This window comes from Canis aureus, chromosome 21, assembly GCF_053574225.1.
Source record: "Canis aureus isolate CA01 chromosome 21, VMU_Caureus_v.1.0, whole genome shotgun sequence".
In the NCBI taxonomy this organism is placed as follows: Eukaryota; Metazoa; Chordata; class Mammalia; order Carnivora; family Canidae; genus Canis; species Canis aureus.
The window spans coordinates 46483811-46501514 of NC_135631.1; the positions used below are offsets into that span (position 1 = coordinate 46483811).

Below are 17704 nucleotides of genomic sequence, written 5' to 3' on the forward strand. Positions count from 1 at the left end.
TAAGTGCCCAGAGATAACTCCTTCCCTTAAAACCAGTTCATCAGTTAAGGGGGGGAGGACGTTGATTCCTACTTTACTTCTACTTAATCGAGGGAAAGTGTAAGACTTTGATTTTAGGATTGCTGTCCAGGTTCCTTGTGTATCAGCTGATTTTCTAGTATAGAGTAGGAAACTAGAAAACTTTTAAAATCATTTTCCTGAGTATTGTAGCTTTATTTCTTACTTGAATTTCTGTTACATACCAGAATATTGAGAGACTACAAAATTACTTATTTTTTTAAAGAATGTCAAATATTTGTCATATATATGACATGCACACAGACACACACAGTGTGGATTCTGGAGAGTTGATTATACTAATACTTTTATACTCTCTTGGACTAAAAATCTTTCTTGTGTTTCCATTTTTAAGATAATTTCATCTAGCCCTAAGTCTAAATTTGTCAATAAGCTTTGTAGTTAGAGTTTTGGTAATGTTCTTTATCAAATTTGTTTTCTGAAAAAATGAATGAAGCATATATGTATAATGGATTGAAAAGACTTCTGGAGATTGCTTAGAGAACTTTGACTCTTTGTAGTACTGTTGGTTTTATCCATTCATTGAGAATTACATTTTATTTCTGAAAGTTCTTGGTACATGCTTTACTTCTCTTTCTCAGTTTGTTAGTCTGTAGGAGAAAAGTCGGTATGGAAAAATGATGCCTTGACTTTGGGATAATTTATAATACCAAATTAAAGTGTAACTTGGTCTTCGATGATCACAAATGTACAGGGAAGGGGGAAAATGATATAAGACTGGGGGAGGGTGGATGTTAAATATTAAATGGTTTATTCAATTTGCTTGATTGTATATAAAAACTTCAGAACTATATTTGATAGAATATGTGGGCCTCGCTATGGTGAAATCAAAGAAAAAGATATTGACTGGGGAAAACGCTGCGTGGATAAATTTGATATCATCGGAATTATTGGAGAAGGTACCTATGGACAAGTTTATAAGGCCAGGGATAAAGACACTGGTAAGTATGTCAAATGCTGTGGATCTTTAGATCTATTGAATGTATTTGATTTGTATTTCTCTTCAAATGTGTATTTGAGGTGGTTTTTTTTTTTTTTTAAGTTTGGATTTATCATGCTTTTGTTTCATCTTGGTTTTTGTTTTGTTTTCTATGTGCAAGTACGTAAGATATGAATACACGTAAGTGGGTGTGTAAACATTTTTTAAGTTTTTTTTAGTATTTGTGATATGTAGTATGGTGGGATTTAGCTTTCTTTAATTGTGAATAAATTCTTAGGTTGTTAGTAATCAGGAGGAAAAAGTATCTTGACTGTCTTAGTAGTAAATTTTGTTGTATTAAGCCTTATGTAACACATTTTCTTTTAGCCAAAATATTCTTTTTCTGTCCAAGTTACCCTTTGTTTGGAGGCCAGACTTAGCAGCTTAATATTTTAGAACATAATTAGGAACCTCTGAGAAAGTTTTCAAAGGTCTTGCAGCAGAGTAAAAAGTAACTGTGTCCCAGGCTATGTATTTTACTAAATAATGGGTAGAGCCAGTGTTTAATATTTACTTATAATTCCTTGTTGAAATAAACCAATAGATTAAAGTAGCATAGCTATATGAAGTCATTTAGTATAAGAAAATTCTGGAGGGCAGTTACAGCATAGGGTAATATTTATAATGATGATTCTGCATTATCAAAAAGATTAAATTATAATTTTAAAAAAGCTATTTAATAAACAAGGAATCCTACATTTTAAGACTTCCATCAAAAAGAAGTAAGTTTTAATGATTAAAAGGATAAACTTTCTTCTTTTGGAAAATTTGTAAATACAGAATTACTTTTTTTCTCTAAAGAATGGAATGAACTTTATTATAGTGCATTTTTTCCTATAATAGGAGTGTGTCTGTTCTATTTAATAGTTAGATCTTATCTGCTCAAAATTCATTCAGACCTGGATTGTGAAGTCAGTTAGTGTAGTGGGAAGAGTCAAATACTTCTCAGGTTGCTAAACCAGATTTTAAATCCCAGTTTCACTGCTAGGTAACTGGGCAGCTTTGGACAAGTTAATACGTCTGAGTTTATTTTCTCACTTGCACTATGTACAGAATCTTCTCATATGTTCAGAGGTTTTATGCATGTGTAAGCATGTTGAGTAAATTTATCCTCCCCTCCTTCACTTTTTAAAATTGGTAGTGTAATGCACCTGCTGTTGATCATCTTGCTTTTTTAGTATGTCTTGGAGAACAAAAAATAACAATAGCTATGGACCTGCCCTATCCTTTGTAACAGTTGTGTACTATTCCACAATTTGGATAAATATTTCATAATTTTTATTTAATCAGGGATTTAATTTCTTGAACTGTAAACATTGTGATTTCAAGAGGTAGGAGCAGAAATTATGAATTAAAAGTTGAAATCAAGAAAAATGTCGTTTGGTTTTGTCATCTGGTAACTTGATTTTTTTTTTTTTTTTTTTTTCATAGGAGAAATGGTAGCCTTAAAGAAAGTACGTCTAGATAATGAAAAGGAAGGCTTTCCAATTACAGCAATTCGAGAAATTAAAATTCTCCGGCAGCTTACCCACCAGAGTATTATTAATATGAAGGAAATAGTGACTGATAAAGAAGATGCTTTGGATTTTAAGAAGGATAAAGGTATGCATGCATTTTTACATAACCAATTCTGCATACGCTTGATGTTGCTAACTTACGGATTTTGTCATAGGGATTGACCAGTTGAGTAATTGCTAGGTACGTAAAACTATTTATTGCATTAATGTCGTACTTTAATTTTAAATGTAGATGAGTTGAACAATTATTTATTTATTTAGTGATTTTTGAGTTACATTAGTAAACAAAAAAGCATATTTGGGAGTAGTAGTAGTTTTTTGAGCATTAATGTATAATTTTTAGTGTGCATTTTTTGTTATTGAGAAATAGTTTATAGTAGTATAGAATATATTTACATTTTCAATGTCATGACTTAATAGACAAAGAAATTTTATGGTAGACATTTATATTATTTCTGAAGGTGTGGAGGCAAAAATCTTACCTGAAATTGCCTTTAATAAACTATAGTGGCATATGCTTGACATTTAGCAGAAAAGTAAAAAGGAATTAGCATGCTTATTAAAGTGGTTGTCATAGGCATATGGTGGGTGAAAGGTCTGCTTGTAGTAGGTTTTAGATCTTCAGAGTAAGATTGTGGAACCAGAGTTGACTTCATTATAATCTGTGGTTTTCAAAGAGCAAAATTCTTTTTCAGATTAAATCTAAGAAAGTAAAATAGATATGTTCTGATAGAACAGGGTACTTAGCCCTCTCCCATCCCCAACTACACACACACACACACACCCACACAATATCTTACTCTTCTTGGGGAACAGTATAAAAATGATTGACATAATACATGGTAATTTTGTAGAAAGGAACTTGTTTTGACAGTATTCTCTATGTACTATGCAGATAATTAGAATGATCTTTTTAATTGGTGTCCTTTCCATTAGTTTTTGTCTTTAATAATTCCCACATTCCTTAGCTTGATTTTTAATCTAGTTTGTATTTTTCACCTTATTTTTTTCTTGTCCCTTATTGTGTAGTAGAAAGGTTTGATTTGTGTTAACAGTGTCTGGGACTTGTGACTTTGCTTATGGGCAGTGCAACCTTAGTAGCATGGGCTTTAGCCCTTCTGAACCTGTGTGAAGCCTTCATCTATTAAAGGGAAACATTATTTCTCTTACTGTGTAGTAAGGATTAAATCAAAATCTTATACATGAGGGTTATGTGCTATGTTGCTTTTCATTAACTTCATACTATAGTCAAAATAATGTATTTGTTTTTCCTCCAACATACCCTGGATCTCCTTCTTTGATCTGTGGGATCATGTCCCTGCCTGTTTCTTTATCCCCCATCTCTGCCATTTTTCTGATTGTCCAGCAAACTTCAGGGTGTTTTGAGTTGTCAAATATGCTGATGCACTTCTCTTATCTTTAAAGTCTTTACAAATGCTGCCACCAGTCTCTTCTCTGTATCTATGAGTTTGGGTTGTTTTTTTTTCCCCCCCCGGGCTTAAACCTCTCTAGTCCCAACATATAGGTGCAAACACCATTTGAAAGGCTGACTTCACATCCTCTGTATCTCAGACTGAATGTTACATTATTCATCAGTGAGGCTTTACTGGATTACTTTCTTCTGTATATAGACCCATCAATTTAAAAGTCTTACTTTTTTTCTTCATTACTTTTTCCAGAATACTCATACTACTGATTTGTTATTTATTTGTTTCTCTGCATGAGGATGGGAATCATACCTGTTTTATTCATTATTATAACCTCTACCTAGCTCAGTGGCTAGGCCATAGAAATTACTATAAATAACTAATTGCTGGATGAATAAATGAGCTCTACTTAGATCCCGTTCATACTTTAACTTTTTAAAAGACTGTTATCATTGAACATAAAAGTATTTGTAGTTTTCCTTATATTTATGGCTATAATTTATTTTCCTTACTATATAATAAATTCCCTTGAGTCCTTGGTTTTTTGTTTTGTCTCCCGTACAGTGCCTAGTACTGTATTTTACAAATCGTAGATTTTCACATATTTGCTTCCTCATCTTCTTTTTCCCTACCATAATCCTGTTTGTAGTTGTTGGAATCATGATAAATAAAGTGTTATACTATGTGAAATGTTATCTTTAGATGCCAGGTAGGAGTTAAATATATTACAATATGTCAGGGAGTATGGAATTTAAAACACAATCATCTTTCAAAATTATTTATTTTATTGAGATATAATTGATGTACATTATATTAGTTTTAACAGCATAATCATTTGATATTATATATCTTGTGAAATGAACACCACAATGCATTCAGTTAACATTCATCGGTCATGTAGAATTTTTTTTCTTGTGATGAGAACTTTTAAGGTCTTGCTTAGTAACTCAAATATACAATACAGTATTATTAACCATAGTCACCATACTGTGTATTACATCCTCATGATGTATTTATAATTGGAAATTTATGCCTTTGACCCCCTTCACCTATTTTGCCCACCTTCTTTCCTCTGGCAAGTCTCTTCTCTGTATCTGTGAGTTTGGTTTTTGTTTTTTTTTTTTTTCCTTGTTTTTGTTTTAGATTTTACATATAACTGAGATCATATGATACTTGTCTTTCTCTGAATTCTTAGCATGGTGCCCTCAAGGTCCATTTGTGTTGTTGCAAATGGCAAGAGTTCCTTCTTTTTTTATGCCTGAATAATATTCCATTGTATATTTGTAATACATTGTCTTTATTCGTTCATCTTTTGACAACCATTTAGGTTGCTTCCATGTCTTGGCTATTGTAAGTAATGTTGCAGTGAACATGGTGGGTGCGGATATCTTTTTGAGTTAGATTTTTCTTCCTTTTGGATAAGAAACCAGAGGTAGAGTTGCTGTATCATACAGTAGTTCTATTTTTAACTTTTTTGAGGAACCTCCGTACTGTTTTCCATAATGGCTGCACCAATTTACATTCCTACCAATAGTGCATGAGAGTACCCTGTTCTCTACATCCTCACCAACACTTGTTATTTCTTGTCTTTTTAATAGTCATCCTAATAGATGTGAGATAATACATAATCCTTTTGTAATGAATCGGTTAATTTTGATGGGAACCATGGTGAGATAGCCTAATTTGGTGAAAAGAGAAATCGATTTGAAGTCCTTGGGTTCTAATCCTGATCATGTGCCATTATATTAATTGTGATTGCTATCCTGGAGCAGAAAGGCAGTATAGGAACTTTGATTTAATAGTTAATAGTTCATATTCAAATTCGTAAAACTGAAAAAAAGTTAAAGCAAATACTTAAAACAATTTAGCTATGAAAATTATGAACAATATACATATGAGGTAAAATTGCTAATATAAAAGTAGAAACATTTGCATTATTCTAACTTAAGTCTTTGGCTATGTAAGAAGAACACTGTAAAAGAATTTTTTAAAACTTGGCTTTACTTAAAAATGAAAAAAATTAATATTGAAAATAAAATATTTAAAAAAAGAAATTATCCTTAAGAAAACAGAGTTAAGTAGTATCAAAAAGCCAATGGTGGATTTTTGTGCAAAATCTTAGTGATGCTGAGTGAACTTTTTCTGGAATAATCTGGGGGAATGGATGAAGGCTAAACTAATTATAAATTTTTTCCTAATTTTATTTATCTCCAGACAGTTTCATCTTTTTATAACTGAGGGGATCTTTTAACCTTTTTGTCCGTTATTCAGTCTTTTTATTGTGAGCAAGGGGGAGATTTTGTTTCAAAGGAAACATTTCCTGTACCTCTAGATTTTTAGTTGATCTTCAAGTATGGAAGAAGAATGGGATGCAATTAGGGCATTTTGGTACTCTAGAGTTCATATTTCACTGTTCAATCAGATATTTGATGTGTGAACTGCTTTGCAGATGAAACTTTGCTTTTATTTTCTTGCCCTCCCTCCCCGAGGATTATGAATTTAGAAAGATACTTTCTGAATGAATGTAATTATACTGAATTAAAAAATGTAAAGGAGTTTGGGGTACCACACTGGCTCAGTAGGTTGAGCATCAGACTCCTCTTGATTTCAACTCAAGTCATGATGTCAGGGTTGTGGGATTGAGCCCCGGGTCAGCTTGGCACTCAGCAGGGAGTCTGAGACATATTCTGTCTCTCTCTCTCTCTCCCTCTCTCCCTCTCCCTCTTTCTCTCCCCCCCCTTTCCCCTCCCCCTCCCCCCTCCCCCCCCTCACTCCCCCACTCATGCTCACATGCTCACTCTCTTAAATAAATAAATCTTTAAAATGTTTTAAAGCAGTTTATAATTCTCTGGGTAAAAGACTTTTTGTTCTGCAATTATATGTAATGTAAAATAAAAACTATAGTCATTGATCTCCATCTCAAGATGTAAATATTTAGAATTCAGATTAAAAAAACTCCAGGCACTGATGTAATGGTATCATTCCAAGAAAATAGTATTTTGGTACTTAAAATTAACATGATATCTTGGACAACCAAAACCCAGTATCATAATTGCTATGTTCGAATTAAGCTATAATGCTTTCAATATTGGTATTAGTTTAATGAGGGAATTTTTTTTTTTTAATTTTTTATTTTTATTTATGATAGTCACACACGGAGAGAGAGAGAGAGAGAGGCAGAGACATAGGCAGAGGGAGAAGCAGGCTCCATGCACCGGGAGCCCGACGTGGGATTCGATCCCGGGTCTCCAGGATCACGCCCTGGGCCAAAGGCAGGCGCCAAACCGCTGCGCCACCCAGGGATCCCAAATGAGGGAATTTTTATAATCTTTTAATTTGGAATTTTCCTAAAAATCAGGAAAAGAATATTCTGAGGTAAATGCTTTTGGCAAAGTATTATTATGTGGTTGAGGGAAAATGTCTCAGTGTCACTCTTCTATAATCTGTGATTCCCACATGGTGCTCCCCTGCACTTAAATTCTAGTTCTGTTAGACGGTGGAGCCAGATTTCCTTCTAAGGTCTTTGTACATAAAACTCCATTCACATCTGATTATTCCTTTAAGCATATTAATATAAGTAAGATTACTAGGTCAAAGGATTTGAACTTTGAAATTTCTTCAGACATATCACCAAGTTGTTTTCCAGAAAGGTACCAAGTTATAAGGCAGGAAGAGAACAAACTAGGAATAGAAGGGGGAACTGTCTCAACCTGATAAAAGGTCATCTGTGAAAAACAAGGATGTCTGCTCTCACCATTTCTATTCAACATTGCCAAGGCAATTAGGCAAGAAAATTAAATAAAAGATAATCAGAAATCAGATTGGAAAGGGAAAAATAACACTATCTCTAATGTGTGTGTGGTGTGCATGTGTGTATGGATACACACTTTATAGAGAATTCTATAGAATCCACTAAGAAACTTGTAGAACTAATAAATGAGTTCATCAAGATAGAAGAATACAAGATCAGTCCCCAAAAATCTGTTGTAGGTTTGTATACCAACAATCAACAGTCCAACGTGAAATTAAGAAAACAGTTTAATTTGTCATAGTCTTGAATAAAATATCTAGGAATAAATCAAAAAGTGTGTAAGGTCTTGTGCCTTGAAAACTACAAAACGTCATTGAAAAAAATTAAAGAAGACTTAAATAAGTGGAAAGACATTTCCTGTTAATCGATCCCACAACTTAATATTACTAAGATGGCAAGTTGATCTGTATAATCATTGCAGTTTCTATTAATCACAGCAGGCTTCTTTTCAGAATCTGACAAGCTGGTTTTAAAATACATATGGAAATTCAAAAGAGATAAAACAGTCAAAAAATATCTTTAAACAGAACTCATACTTCCTGATTTCAAATCTTACTATAAAACTAGAGTGATCAAAACTGTATGGTACTGGCTGTAGAGTAAACATAAGATCAGTAGAATAGAACTGGAAGTCCAGAAATTAAAGACTCACATTTTTAGTGGTCAACTGATTTTCAGTGAAGATACCAAGAAAATTCAGTGGAAAAGAATAGCATTTTCAGTTATCAATGCTGGCTCAGGTGGATCTCCATATGCAAAAGAATGAAATTGGGCCTCTTCTTCACGTCATGCATAATAATTAACTCAAAATAGATCAGTGACTTAAATATAAGAGCTAAAACCTTAAAACTCTTAGAAGAAAATATAGGAATAAATCTTCATGACCTTGGATTAGCTAAAGCCTTCTTAAGTTAAGAAACCAAAAGCAGAAGCAATAAAGGAAAAAAATAGATATATTGGACTTCATCAAAATTAGAAGCTTTTGTGCTCTAGTGGATAGAAGTGAAAAGACAACTCTCATAGACTGGGAGAATTTAAATATTTGTAAAACATCTATCTGATGAGGAACTTCTATCCAGAGTATATATAAAGAACTCTTATAACCAAATAATAAAAAGACAACCTGTTTAGAAAGTGTGCAAAGGATCTGAATAGACCTTTTTCCAAAGAAGATACACAAATGACCAATAAACACATGAAAAGATGTTCAGTATCCTAGCTATCAAGGAAATGCGAATCAAAATTACAGTGAGATTCCACTTCATATGCACTATAGTATGGCCATAAGAAAAAGGATAGTTATTAAGTGTTGGGAAAGATACGGAGATTGGAAGATTCAGACATTACTGGTGGGAGACTCATACATTACCAATAGGGTTGAAAAATGGTCCAACCACCTTATAAGATAATCTGGCTTTTTTTCAAAATAGTAAACATAGAGCTGTCATGAGACCTAGAACTTTTAGGGATATATCCAAGAGAAATAAAAACATGTTCACACAGAAACTTATATACTAATGTTCATTGTGGAATAATTCATAATAGCTACAAAATGCAAACAGTTCAAATGTCTATCAGTTTGATGAATAAAGAAAATTTGATATATCCATACAGTGCAATATTATTATGCCATAAAAGGGAATGAAGAATTTACACCAACAAATTTGGTAACATGGATAAAATGGCAAAATTCATAGAAATTTAAAATCTACCAAGAATAATGAAGAAATAGAAAATCTGAACAGATCTATAACTGGTAAGGGAATGAATCTGTAACATAAACTTTTCAGCAGTCACAACTAAGAAGCCCATGACCAGATGCTTTCACAGGTGAATTTTGCGGTCATTAAAAGAAGAGTTAACCCTAGGCCTCTCCAGACTTTTCTAAAAAACGTATTCATGTTTTTTTTTTTTTTCTTCATGTTCATCAAGAAATACTTTCAAACTCGTTCTGTAAGGCCAGCATTACCCTGATACCAAACCCAGGCCAAGACACTTCAAGAAAAACATATCAATATTTTTTTTTTCATATCAATATTTCTGATGAATATTTATGCAGAAAGCCTCAGAAAACACCAGCAAACTTGATTCAGCAGCATACGAGGAGGATTATACACTATGACCAAATGAGATTTGTACCTGGAATGCAAAGATAGTTCAGCATATGAAAATCAGTCCGTGTAATACATTGCATTAACAAATGAAGGAAAAAATTCACATTGTGATCTCAGTAAATATAGAAAAAGCACTTGACAGGGTTCAGCACTCTTTCATGATAATGACACTCAACAAACCAGTGATAGAAACTATGTCAACATATTAAAGGCCCATATATGACAAGTCCACAGTTAATATACTCACTGGTGAAAGATGGAAAGCTTTTCTTCTAAACCAGGGAAAAAACAAGGATACTCACTTTGTCAGTTCTATTTGGCATAGTCCTAATCAGAGCAATTAAACAAGAATAATAAAGACATCAAAATTGGAAAAGAAGAAATAAAATTACCTTTGTTCATAGACAATATGATCTTATATGTAGAAAGCCCTAAAGATTCTAGCAAACCAAATGTTAGAATTAATAAGTGAATTCAGCAAATAGCAGGGTACAAAATCAATGTGGAAAAAAACATGAGTTTCTGTATTCTAACAGCAAAAATTCTGAAAAGGACATGAAGAAAACAATTTCATTTACAATAGCATCAAAAAATAAAATACTTAGGAATAAATTAAGGAGATGAAAGACTTTCATACATTGAAAACTACAGAACATTGCTTGAAGTTAAAGACACCATAAATTAAAGACCTCTGTATTCCTGAATTAGAAGACTTAATGTTGTTAAGATATCAGTACTACCCAGAGTAATGTAAAGATTTAATGCAATTCTAATGAAAATCCCAACAATGGTTGTTGCAGAAATGGAAAAATTCACCTTGAAACTCAGGGAATTTCAAAGGATCTCCCAAATAACCAAAGGACTCTTGAAAAAACAAAGTTGGAGGTTTCACACTTGGTGATTTTAAAACTTACTACAAAGCTACAGTAATCAGACTGCAGTACAGGTATAAAGACAGATGTGTATACAACAGTGGAACAGAATTGAGAGCTCAGATATAAACCCTGGCATATATGGTCAAATGATTTTTGACAAGGGTGCTTAAATGAGGAAAGGCAGTTTTCAACAAATGGCATTGGGAAAACTGGATATCCATATATGAAACATTGAAGTTGTGCTCTTACCTAACACCATATTATAAAGATTATTTATTTATTTATTCATGAGAGAGACAGAGAGGCAGAGACATAGGCAGAGGGAGAAGCAGGCTCCATGCAGGGAGCCCAATGTGAGACTCAATCCCGGGACTCCATGACCACACCCTGGGCCAAAGGCAGGCGCTAAACCACTGAGCCACCCAGGGATCCACTAACACCATATTATAAAAAAAACACACTGAACCCCAAAATGGATCAAAGACTTAAATATATGGGATGCCTGGATGGCTCAGCAGTGGGAGCATCTGCCTTTGGCCCAGGGCGTGATCCTGGAGTCCCGGGATCGATTCCCGCACTGGGCTCCACGCATGGAGCCTGCTTCTCTCTCTGCCTGTGTCTCTGCCTCTCTCTGTGTGTCTTTCATGAATAAATAAATAAAATCTTAAAAAAAAAAAAAAGGACCTAAATGTATGAGCTAAAACTAGAATACTCATATAAGAAAACATGGTGGGGGGGAGCTTCACTACATTGGGTTTGGCGGTCATTTCTTGGTTATGACATTAAAAGCACAAGCAACAAACCCAAACTAAATTAAATAAATAAATAAATAAATAAATAAATAAATAAATTTCGACTGCATCAAAATGAAAAATTTTTTTTTTAAGTAAATTCTACCCCAAATGTAATGTGGGGCTCAAGCTCATGACCCTGAGATCAAGAGTCACATGCTCTACTGCCGACTGAGCCAGCCAGGTGCCCCCCAAATTAAAATTTTTTATGCATCAAAGGACATAATCAAGAGTAAAAAAGCAGCTGATGATGCAGGAGAAAATATCTGTTGATCACATAACTGATAAAGTTTAACATTCAGTCTAAGAACTCTTTTTTTTTGGGATTTAAATGAGGTAATTTATGTAGAGCATTTATCAAAGTTTCTGATACATAGTTTACATTTTATTTATTTTTTTAAATTTTTATTGGAGTTCAATTTGCCAACATACAGCATATCACCCAGTTCTCATCCTGTCAAGTGCTCCCCTCAGTGCCCTTCACCCAGTCACCCCATCCGCCCGCCCATCTCCCCTTCCACTACCCCTTGTTCGTTTCCCATAGTTAGGTGTCTCATGTTCCGTCATCCTCACTGATATTTCCCACTCATTTTCTCTCCTTTCCCCTTTATTCTCTTTCACTATTTTTTATATTCCCCAAATGAATGAGACCATATAATGTTTGTCTTTCTCCGATTGACTGACTTCACTCAGCATAATACCCTCCAGTTCCACCCAAGTTGAAGCAAATGGTGGGTATTTGTCGTTTCTAATGGCTGAGTCATATTCCATTGTATACATAGACCACATCCTCTTTATCCATTCATCTTTCAATGGGCACCGAGGCAGTCTAAGAACTCTTACAACTTAACGAAAATAAAAGGGCAAAAGATGTCAATGGATATTAAGCATATGGAAAGACATTCCAGCACCATTAGGGAAATGCAAATTAACACGACAATGAGTTACCATTTCATATCCATTAAATGGCTTTATCAAAAGAACAAAAATAAAAACAACAGAAAATAACAACTGATGCCAAAGATGGGGAGAGATTGGAGCCCTGGTTCTTTGCCAGTGGGAATGTATAATGGTAAAACTACTGTGGAAAATGATATGATGATTCCTCAAAAAGTTAGAAGTAGAATTGCCATATGATCAGAGCAGCAGTTCTGCTTCTGCTTATATTCTCAGAAGAACTGAAAGCAGCATCTTGAAGAGATATTTGTGCCTTATGGTCACAGCATTATTCAAGTTGCCCAAAAGGTGGAAGCAACCCAGATGTCCATGGATGGATGAATGGATAAGCAAAATGTGGTGTGTGTATATATATATATAAAATATTCAGTCTTACAAGGGAAGGAAATTCTGACCCAGCTACAACCTGGATGGACCTTGAGGACATTATGCTGAGTAAAATAAGCCAGGCACAAATGGAGTGACTTTACGGATGGAAAGTCCCCAAGGTAGTCAAATTTATAGGCACAAAATAGAATGGTGGTTGCCAGGGAGTAGAGGTAGGGTGCCGAATGGGCAGTTACTGTCAATAGGTGCAGAATTTCAGTTCTGCAAGATGTAAATTCTGGAAATGGATGGTGATGATTGATTGCACAACAGTATGAATGAACTTGATGCCACTGAACAGTACACTTAAAAAGTGTTATCATGGTTAATTTATATTATATGTATTTTACCACGTTTTTAAGGATTAAAAGAAATGAAGTACTGATATGTGTTATGAATGAACCTTAAAAACAATATGCTAAATGTAAGAAGCTAGTTGAAAAAAGACTATCATATTATTCCTTTTATATAAAATGTCCAGAGTAGACAAATCTGTAAGACAGAAAATAGAGTGATGGTTGCCAAAGACTTGGGTAGGGATTGAAAAGGGGGAGTGACTGCTCATGGGTATGAGGGTTCTTTTTGAGTGATTCTTTGTGCTGATGGTTGTGCAACTCTGTGAATACATTAAAACCAGTTGAATTGTATACTTGAAATGGGTGAATGTGTGGTATGTGAATTAGATCTCAGTAAAGCTGTTTTTTAAGACAAAAGCCCAAAGAGCTCCCCAAAATTCTTTGTTTTGTTGAAAATACTGTGTAAATTGAGAGGGATAAGTGTAGTGGAGAGGATGGGTTGGTATAGAAGATAAGGCTGGAAAGGTAGGTTAAGACTAAAAATGGTGCTTGACCTTAAATACAATGCCAAGGCACAAAATAGTTTTTACTTTTTTTTTTTTTTTTTTAGAAAAAATAGCACAGAACTTATGAATTTTGACCAGTGTTTATAATGATTTTGTTCGATCTTTGACAATTTGGATAGGTTAAAAAGATGGTACCTTGTCTTTTTTAATACTTATTTTTTTATTATGATAGAGATTAGACAGTTTACTGTGCTTAGAGGCTATTTATATTTCTTTATCCACATATTACGTATTTGTGTCCTGTGCCCATTTTTCTTTGTTAGTGCATTTTTAGGTTGTGTTTTTAATTGAATTTGAATATATTTGTAACATAGCAAGAATTTTCATCTTCTGAGTAATTTATATAAAAACTATCCAGGCATCTGGTTTCTTTACTCTCACGTTTCTTATGTTAGTGCTCAGTAAATGTTTGAGTTGAACTGATGAGAAAAATATTTATAAAACAGATTGTAGTCTGTTCCAGTATAACCAAATGAACCTTTCATAATGTGATTTTGCATAATCAGATACAGGAGGGATTTTATTTACATTTAATGAAATATAGGATATAATGCTTTTAAAGGAAGAAATGTAAGATCTTAATTAAGAATGACTCTCTTTTCTGGATCACAAGGAAATATAGAGTTAGCATCTTGGGTTGAACTTTCCAGTTTATTTATTTATTTTTAATTAAGTAAGCTCTACGTCCAAGGTGGGACTTGAATTCATGACCCCAAGATCAAGAGTCTCAAACTCTACTGACTGACCCAGTCAAGCACTCCTGAAATTTAGAGCTTAAAAGAACATAGAGAAATCAGAACGTGTAGGTGCCCATCAGGAGACGATTTATGGTAGGATTGTAGAGTTTAAGGGAAAAGAAATCTGTGGTAAAGCTGGGAAGGATTAGTTGGGAATAGAAAGGGGGGAGTGCCTGTCTCTTGTCAGTATTTCCTGAAAAGGGGGTATGTTCTTTTGGGGCAGATGTTATAAGGTAATAGTAATAAGAAATATGTGTAATGTGTAAGAGTATACTTTATGCTTCTTCCATCATTATGTAGTTTTTGATTTCCTCATCTGGGAAATGGAGTAATAATGCCTAATTCGTAGGTTTATTGCATTATATGAAGTAATTCATTTGAGGCACTTAGAATTTGCAAACGTAAGCACAATCAAGTTTGCATTTATTGTAGTTGGGTAGTCTGTTGTTGTGAGGACAGAAATAGATCAGTGATACAGTACTTGTTTATAATTGAGTAGAGAAGATAGAGATTTGGGAGAAATAAGTATTTTAGTCCTCCAGGGAAATTTTATTATGTGGAAAGCAGACCCAGAAATTTAAAAAAAGAAACTTTTTTTCTGAAAGCTTAGAAGTAGTCTCTAATTATTAATAGTAAAAGTTGTCAGGAAGAGTAAAAAACTTGTCGTATGTGACTAACTGTGATTGATTAGTTTCCAGAAGGTAAAAAATGAGCTCATTGGTTGGATCAAACCCAGGTCTAGAAAAGGAAGTCCTAAGAATGAAACTCAGCAACAGGCATGTAAGACCGATGCCAATTACAGAGGTCATGGTAACAGTTTGAAACGGAGAGTAGAGGGGGAAGTAAAGAAGTGGTGATCTGACATCGAGAATACCATGGTCATTAACAAAGAGAAAGAATTCTGCACTTGAATTTTGCAGTGGGGGTGGTGAGGGGTGGAAGTGGCCATTACAGCAAAAAAACCAAAAGGTTCAAGATTTTTCATGTTTTTGCCATTTCTTCTGTGAATTGCCTGTTTCTTTGATGTTTGCTTAAATATTTTAGGTGTTTCACATATCCTAGATAATTTTTCATTGTTTGCCATTAATTTTCTTTTTCTGTGTTGTCCTCCTGAAAAATATATGTGGTCATATCTGTCAGTTTGGGGAAATTTTTTTTTTTTTTTTTTAATGATAGTCACACAGAGAGAGAGAGAGAGAGAGGCAGAGACATAGGCAGGGGGAGAAGCAGGCTCCACGCACCGGGAGCCCGACGTGGGATTCGATCCCGGGTCTCCAGGATCGTGCCCTGGGCCAAAGGCAGGCGCTAACCGCTGAGCCACCCAGGGATCCCGGGGAATTTTTTTTTTTTTTTAATTTTTTTTTTTTATTTATTTATGATAGTCACAGAGAGAGAAAGAGAGAGAGGCAGAGACACAGGCAGAGGGAGAAGCAGGCTCCATGCACCGGAAGCCCGATGTGGGATTCGATCCCGGGTCTCCAGGATCGCGCCCTGGGCCAAAGGCAGGCGCTAAACCGCTGCGCCACCCAGGGATCCGGGGAATTTTTTTGAGGGAAGGTGATTTGTCCCAACCTCATGGAAAATTAAAAGAATGTTTTTTGTTTTTTAATGGATTAATTTTTTAAAGTTTTTATTTAAATTTCAGTTAATGTACAGTGTAATATTAGTTTTGGGTGTATAACACAATGATTCAACACTTCTTTACACCACCCAGTGCTCATCATAACAAGTATGCTCCTCAATCCCCATGACCTGTTTCCCCTATCTCCCTACTCACCTCCCCTCTGGTAACCTTCTCAGTTCTCAGTAAAGAGACTGTTTTTGGTTTGCCTCTCTCTCTCTCTTTTTCTCCTTTGTTTTGTTTTGTTTCTTAAATTCCACATATGAATGAAATCATATGGTATTTATCTTTCTCTGACTTACTTCACTTAACATACTCTAGCTCCATCCATATTGTTGCAAATGGCAAGATTCCATTCCTTTTTATGGCCAAGTAATATTCTATTATATATATATACACAAATCACATCTTTATCAGTTCATCCGTCAGTGACACTTGAGCTGTTTCCATAATTTGACTATTGTAGATAATTGTCATATCTATCCTATATAAAGTTTGTACATGTTCTGGCCTCTCCTGTTTTATAGATCCTTTTGCATGTCCCACTACCATACATTATTTTAATTATTCCAGCCTTATATTACATTTTAATTTCTGTTAGATAAAAGTCTCCTCCCCTATGCTTATTTTTATGCATTTAGATGTTTATGAAGTGTGAAAACTTAACAGTGGAGATTTGGCTGGAATTATGTTGAAGTTTATTTGAGGAAGGGCAAGAATTAAAAACTGGTCAATGTATGAAATCATAGGCATATTCATAAAAATGCTTGAGAGTGAAAATTGGTATGACTTTCATAGGCACCATATCTGGCACATATTAAATGTATAAGTATTTAATGTTGATATTAAGTAATTATTTCTTAAAATGTATTGTGTCCTTTAACTTGGCAATTCTATTTTTAGGAACTTAGAAGGAAGTAATCATGATTTTACATAAATACAACAGATTTTTTTCTTCATAGTATTCCTTATAATAGAGAAACGCTAGAAATAATTTAAATATCTAACAACAGAGGATTATTGAACAGAACAATGGCATATTATGACCGTGGAGTACTGTGTAACCATTAAAATTGTGTCAAAGTTCAATGTTAAGGAAGATTGTTCATTCTATATATTATGAATTGGAAAAAGTTTACAAAGGAATATATAACATTTAATCCATTTTTTGTATTTAAAGTATACTCTAGGAGCACAAGGAGACCTTTTGAGGGTGATGGGTATGTTCATTATCTTAATTGTTGCCATAGTTGCACAGGTATACATCTATGTGAAAACTACTTAAATGTACCTTTCTAGTTTATTATTGTTAAACACATTGAAGCTGCAAAAAATTTTTGTTCTGTTAAAATGTAGTAAAGCCCAAGGAAAACTATTGAATCTATTACTTCAGAAATAAAGCAATAGAATATATGCATATGTGGAGAGACTTATTTTAAGGAATTGGGTTGTAACAATTATTGAGACTGGCAAGTCTGAAATTTGTAAGAGCAGCTGGTAAGCTGGAAATTCTCGCAGGAGTGTGTATTGCATGCAGTCTTGAGTTCAAAGGCATTCTGGAGGCAGAAT

At 34.1% G+C, this 17704-nt stretch overlaps 2 protein-coding genes across 6 annotated transcripts in view; one reads left to right on the forward strand and one right to left on the reverse strand.

The window, feature by feature from the left end:
- CDK13 (cyclin dependent kinase 13) overlaps positions 1 to 17704 on the forward strand; it is a 119243-nt gene that overhangs the window by 36625 nt on the left and 64914 nt on the right. For all 4 annotated transcript variants that reach the window (XM_077864107.1, XM_077864109.1, XM_077864108.1 and 1 more), the window contains exons 4-5: positions 880 to 1019; positions 2489 to 2659. In XM_077864107.1, coding sequence (XP_077720233.1) covers positions 880 to 1019; positions 2489 to 2659 — 311 coding nt within the window. The remainder of the gene's footprint in view (positions 1 to 879; positions 1020 to 2488; positions 2660 to 17704) is intronic.
- Positions 8022 to 17704, reverse strand: part of MPLKIP (M-phase specific PLK1 interacting protein) — a 109501-nt gene continuing 99818 nt past the window's right edge. For both annotated transcript variants that reach the window (XR_013360485.1, XM_077864114.1), the window contains one exon: positions 8022 to 9951. The gene's annotated coding sequence lies outside the window, so the exon portion shown is untranslated. The remainder of the gene's footprint in view (positions 9952 to 17704) is intronic.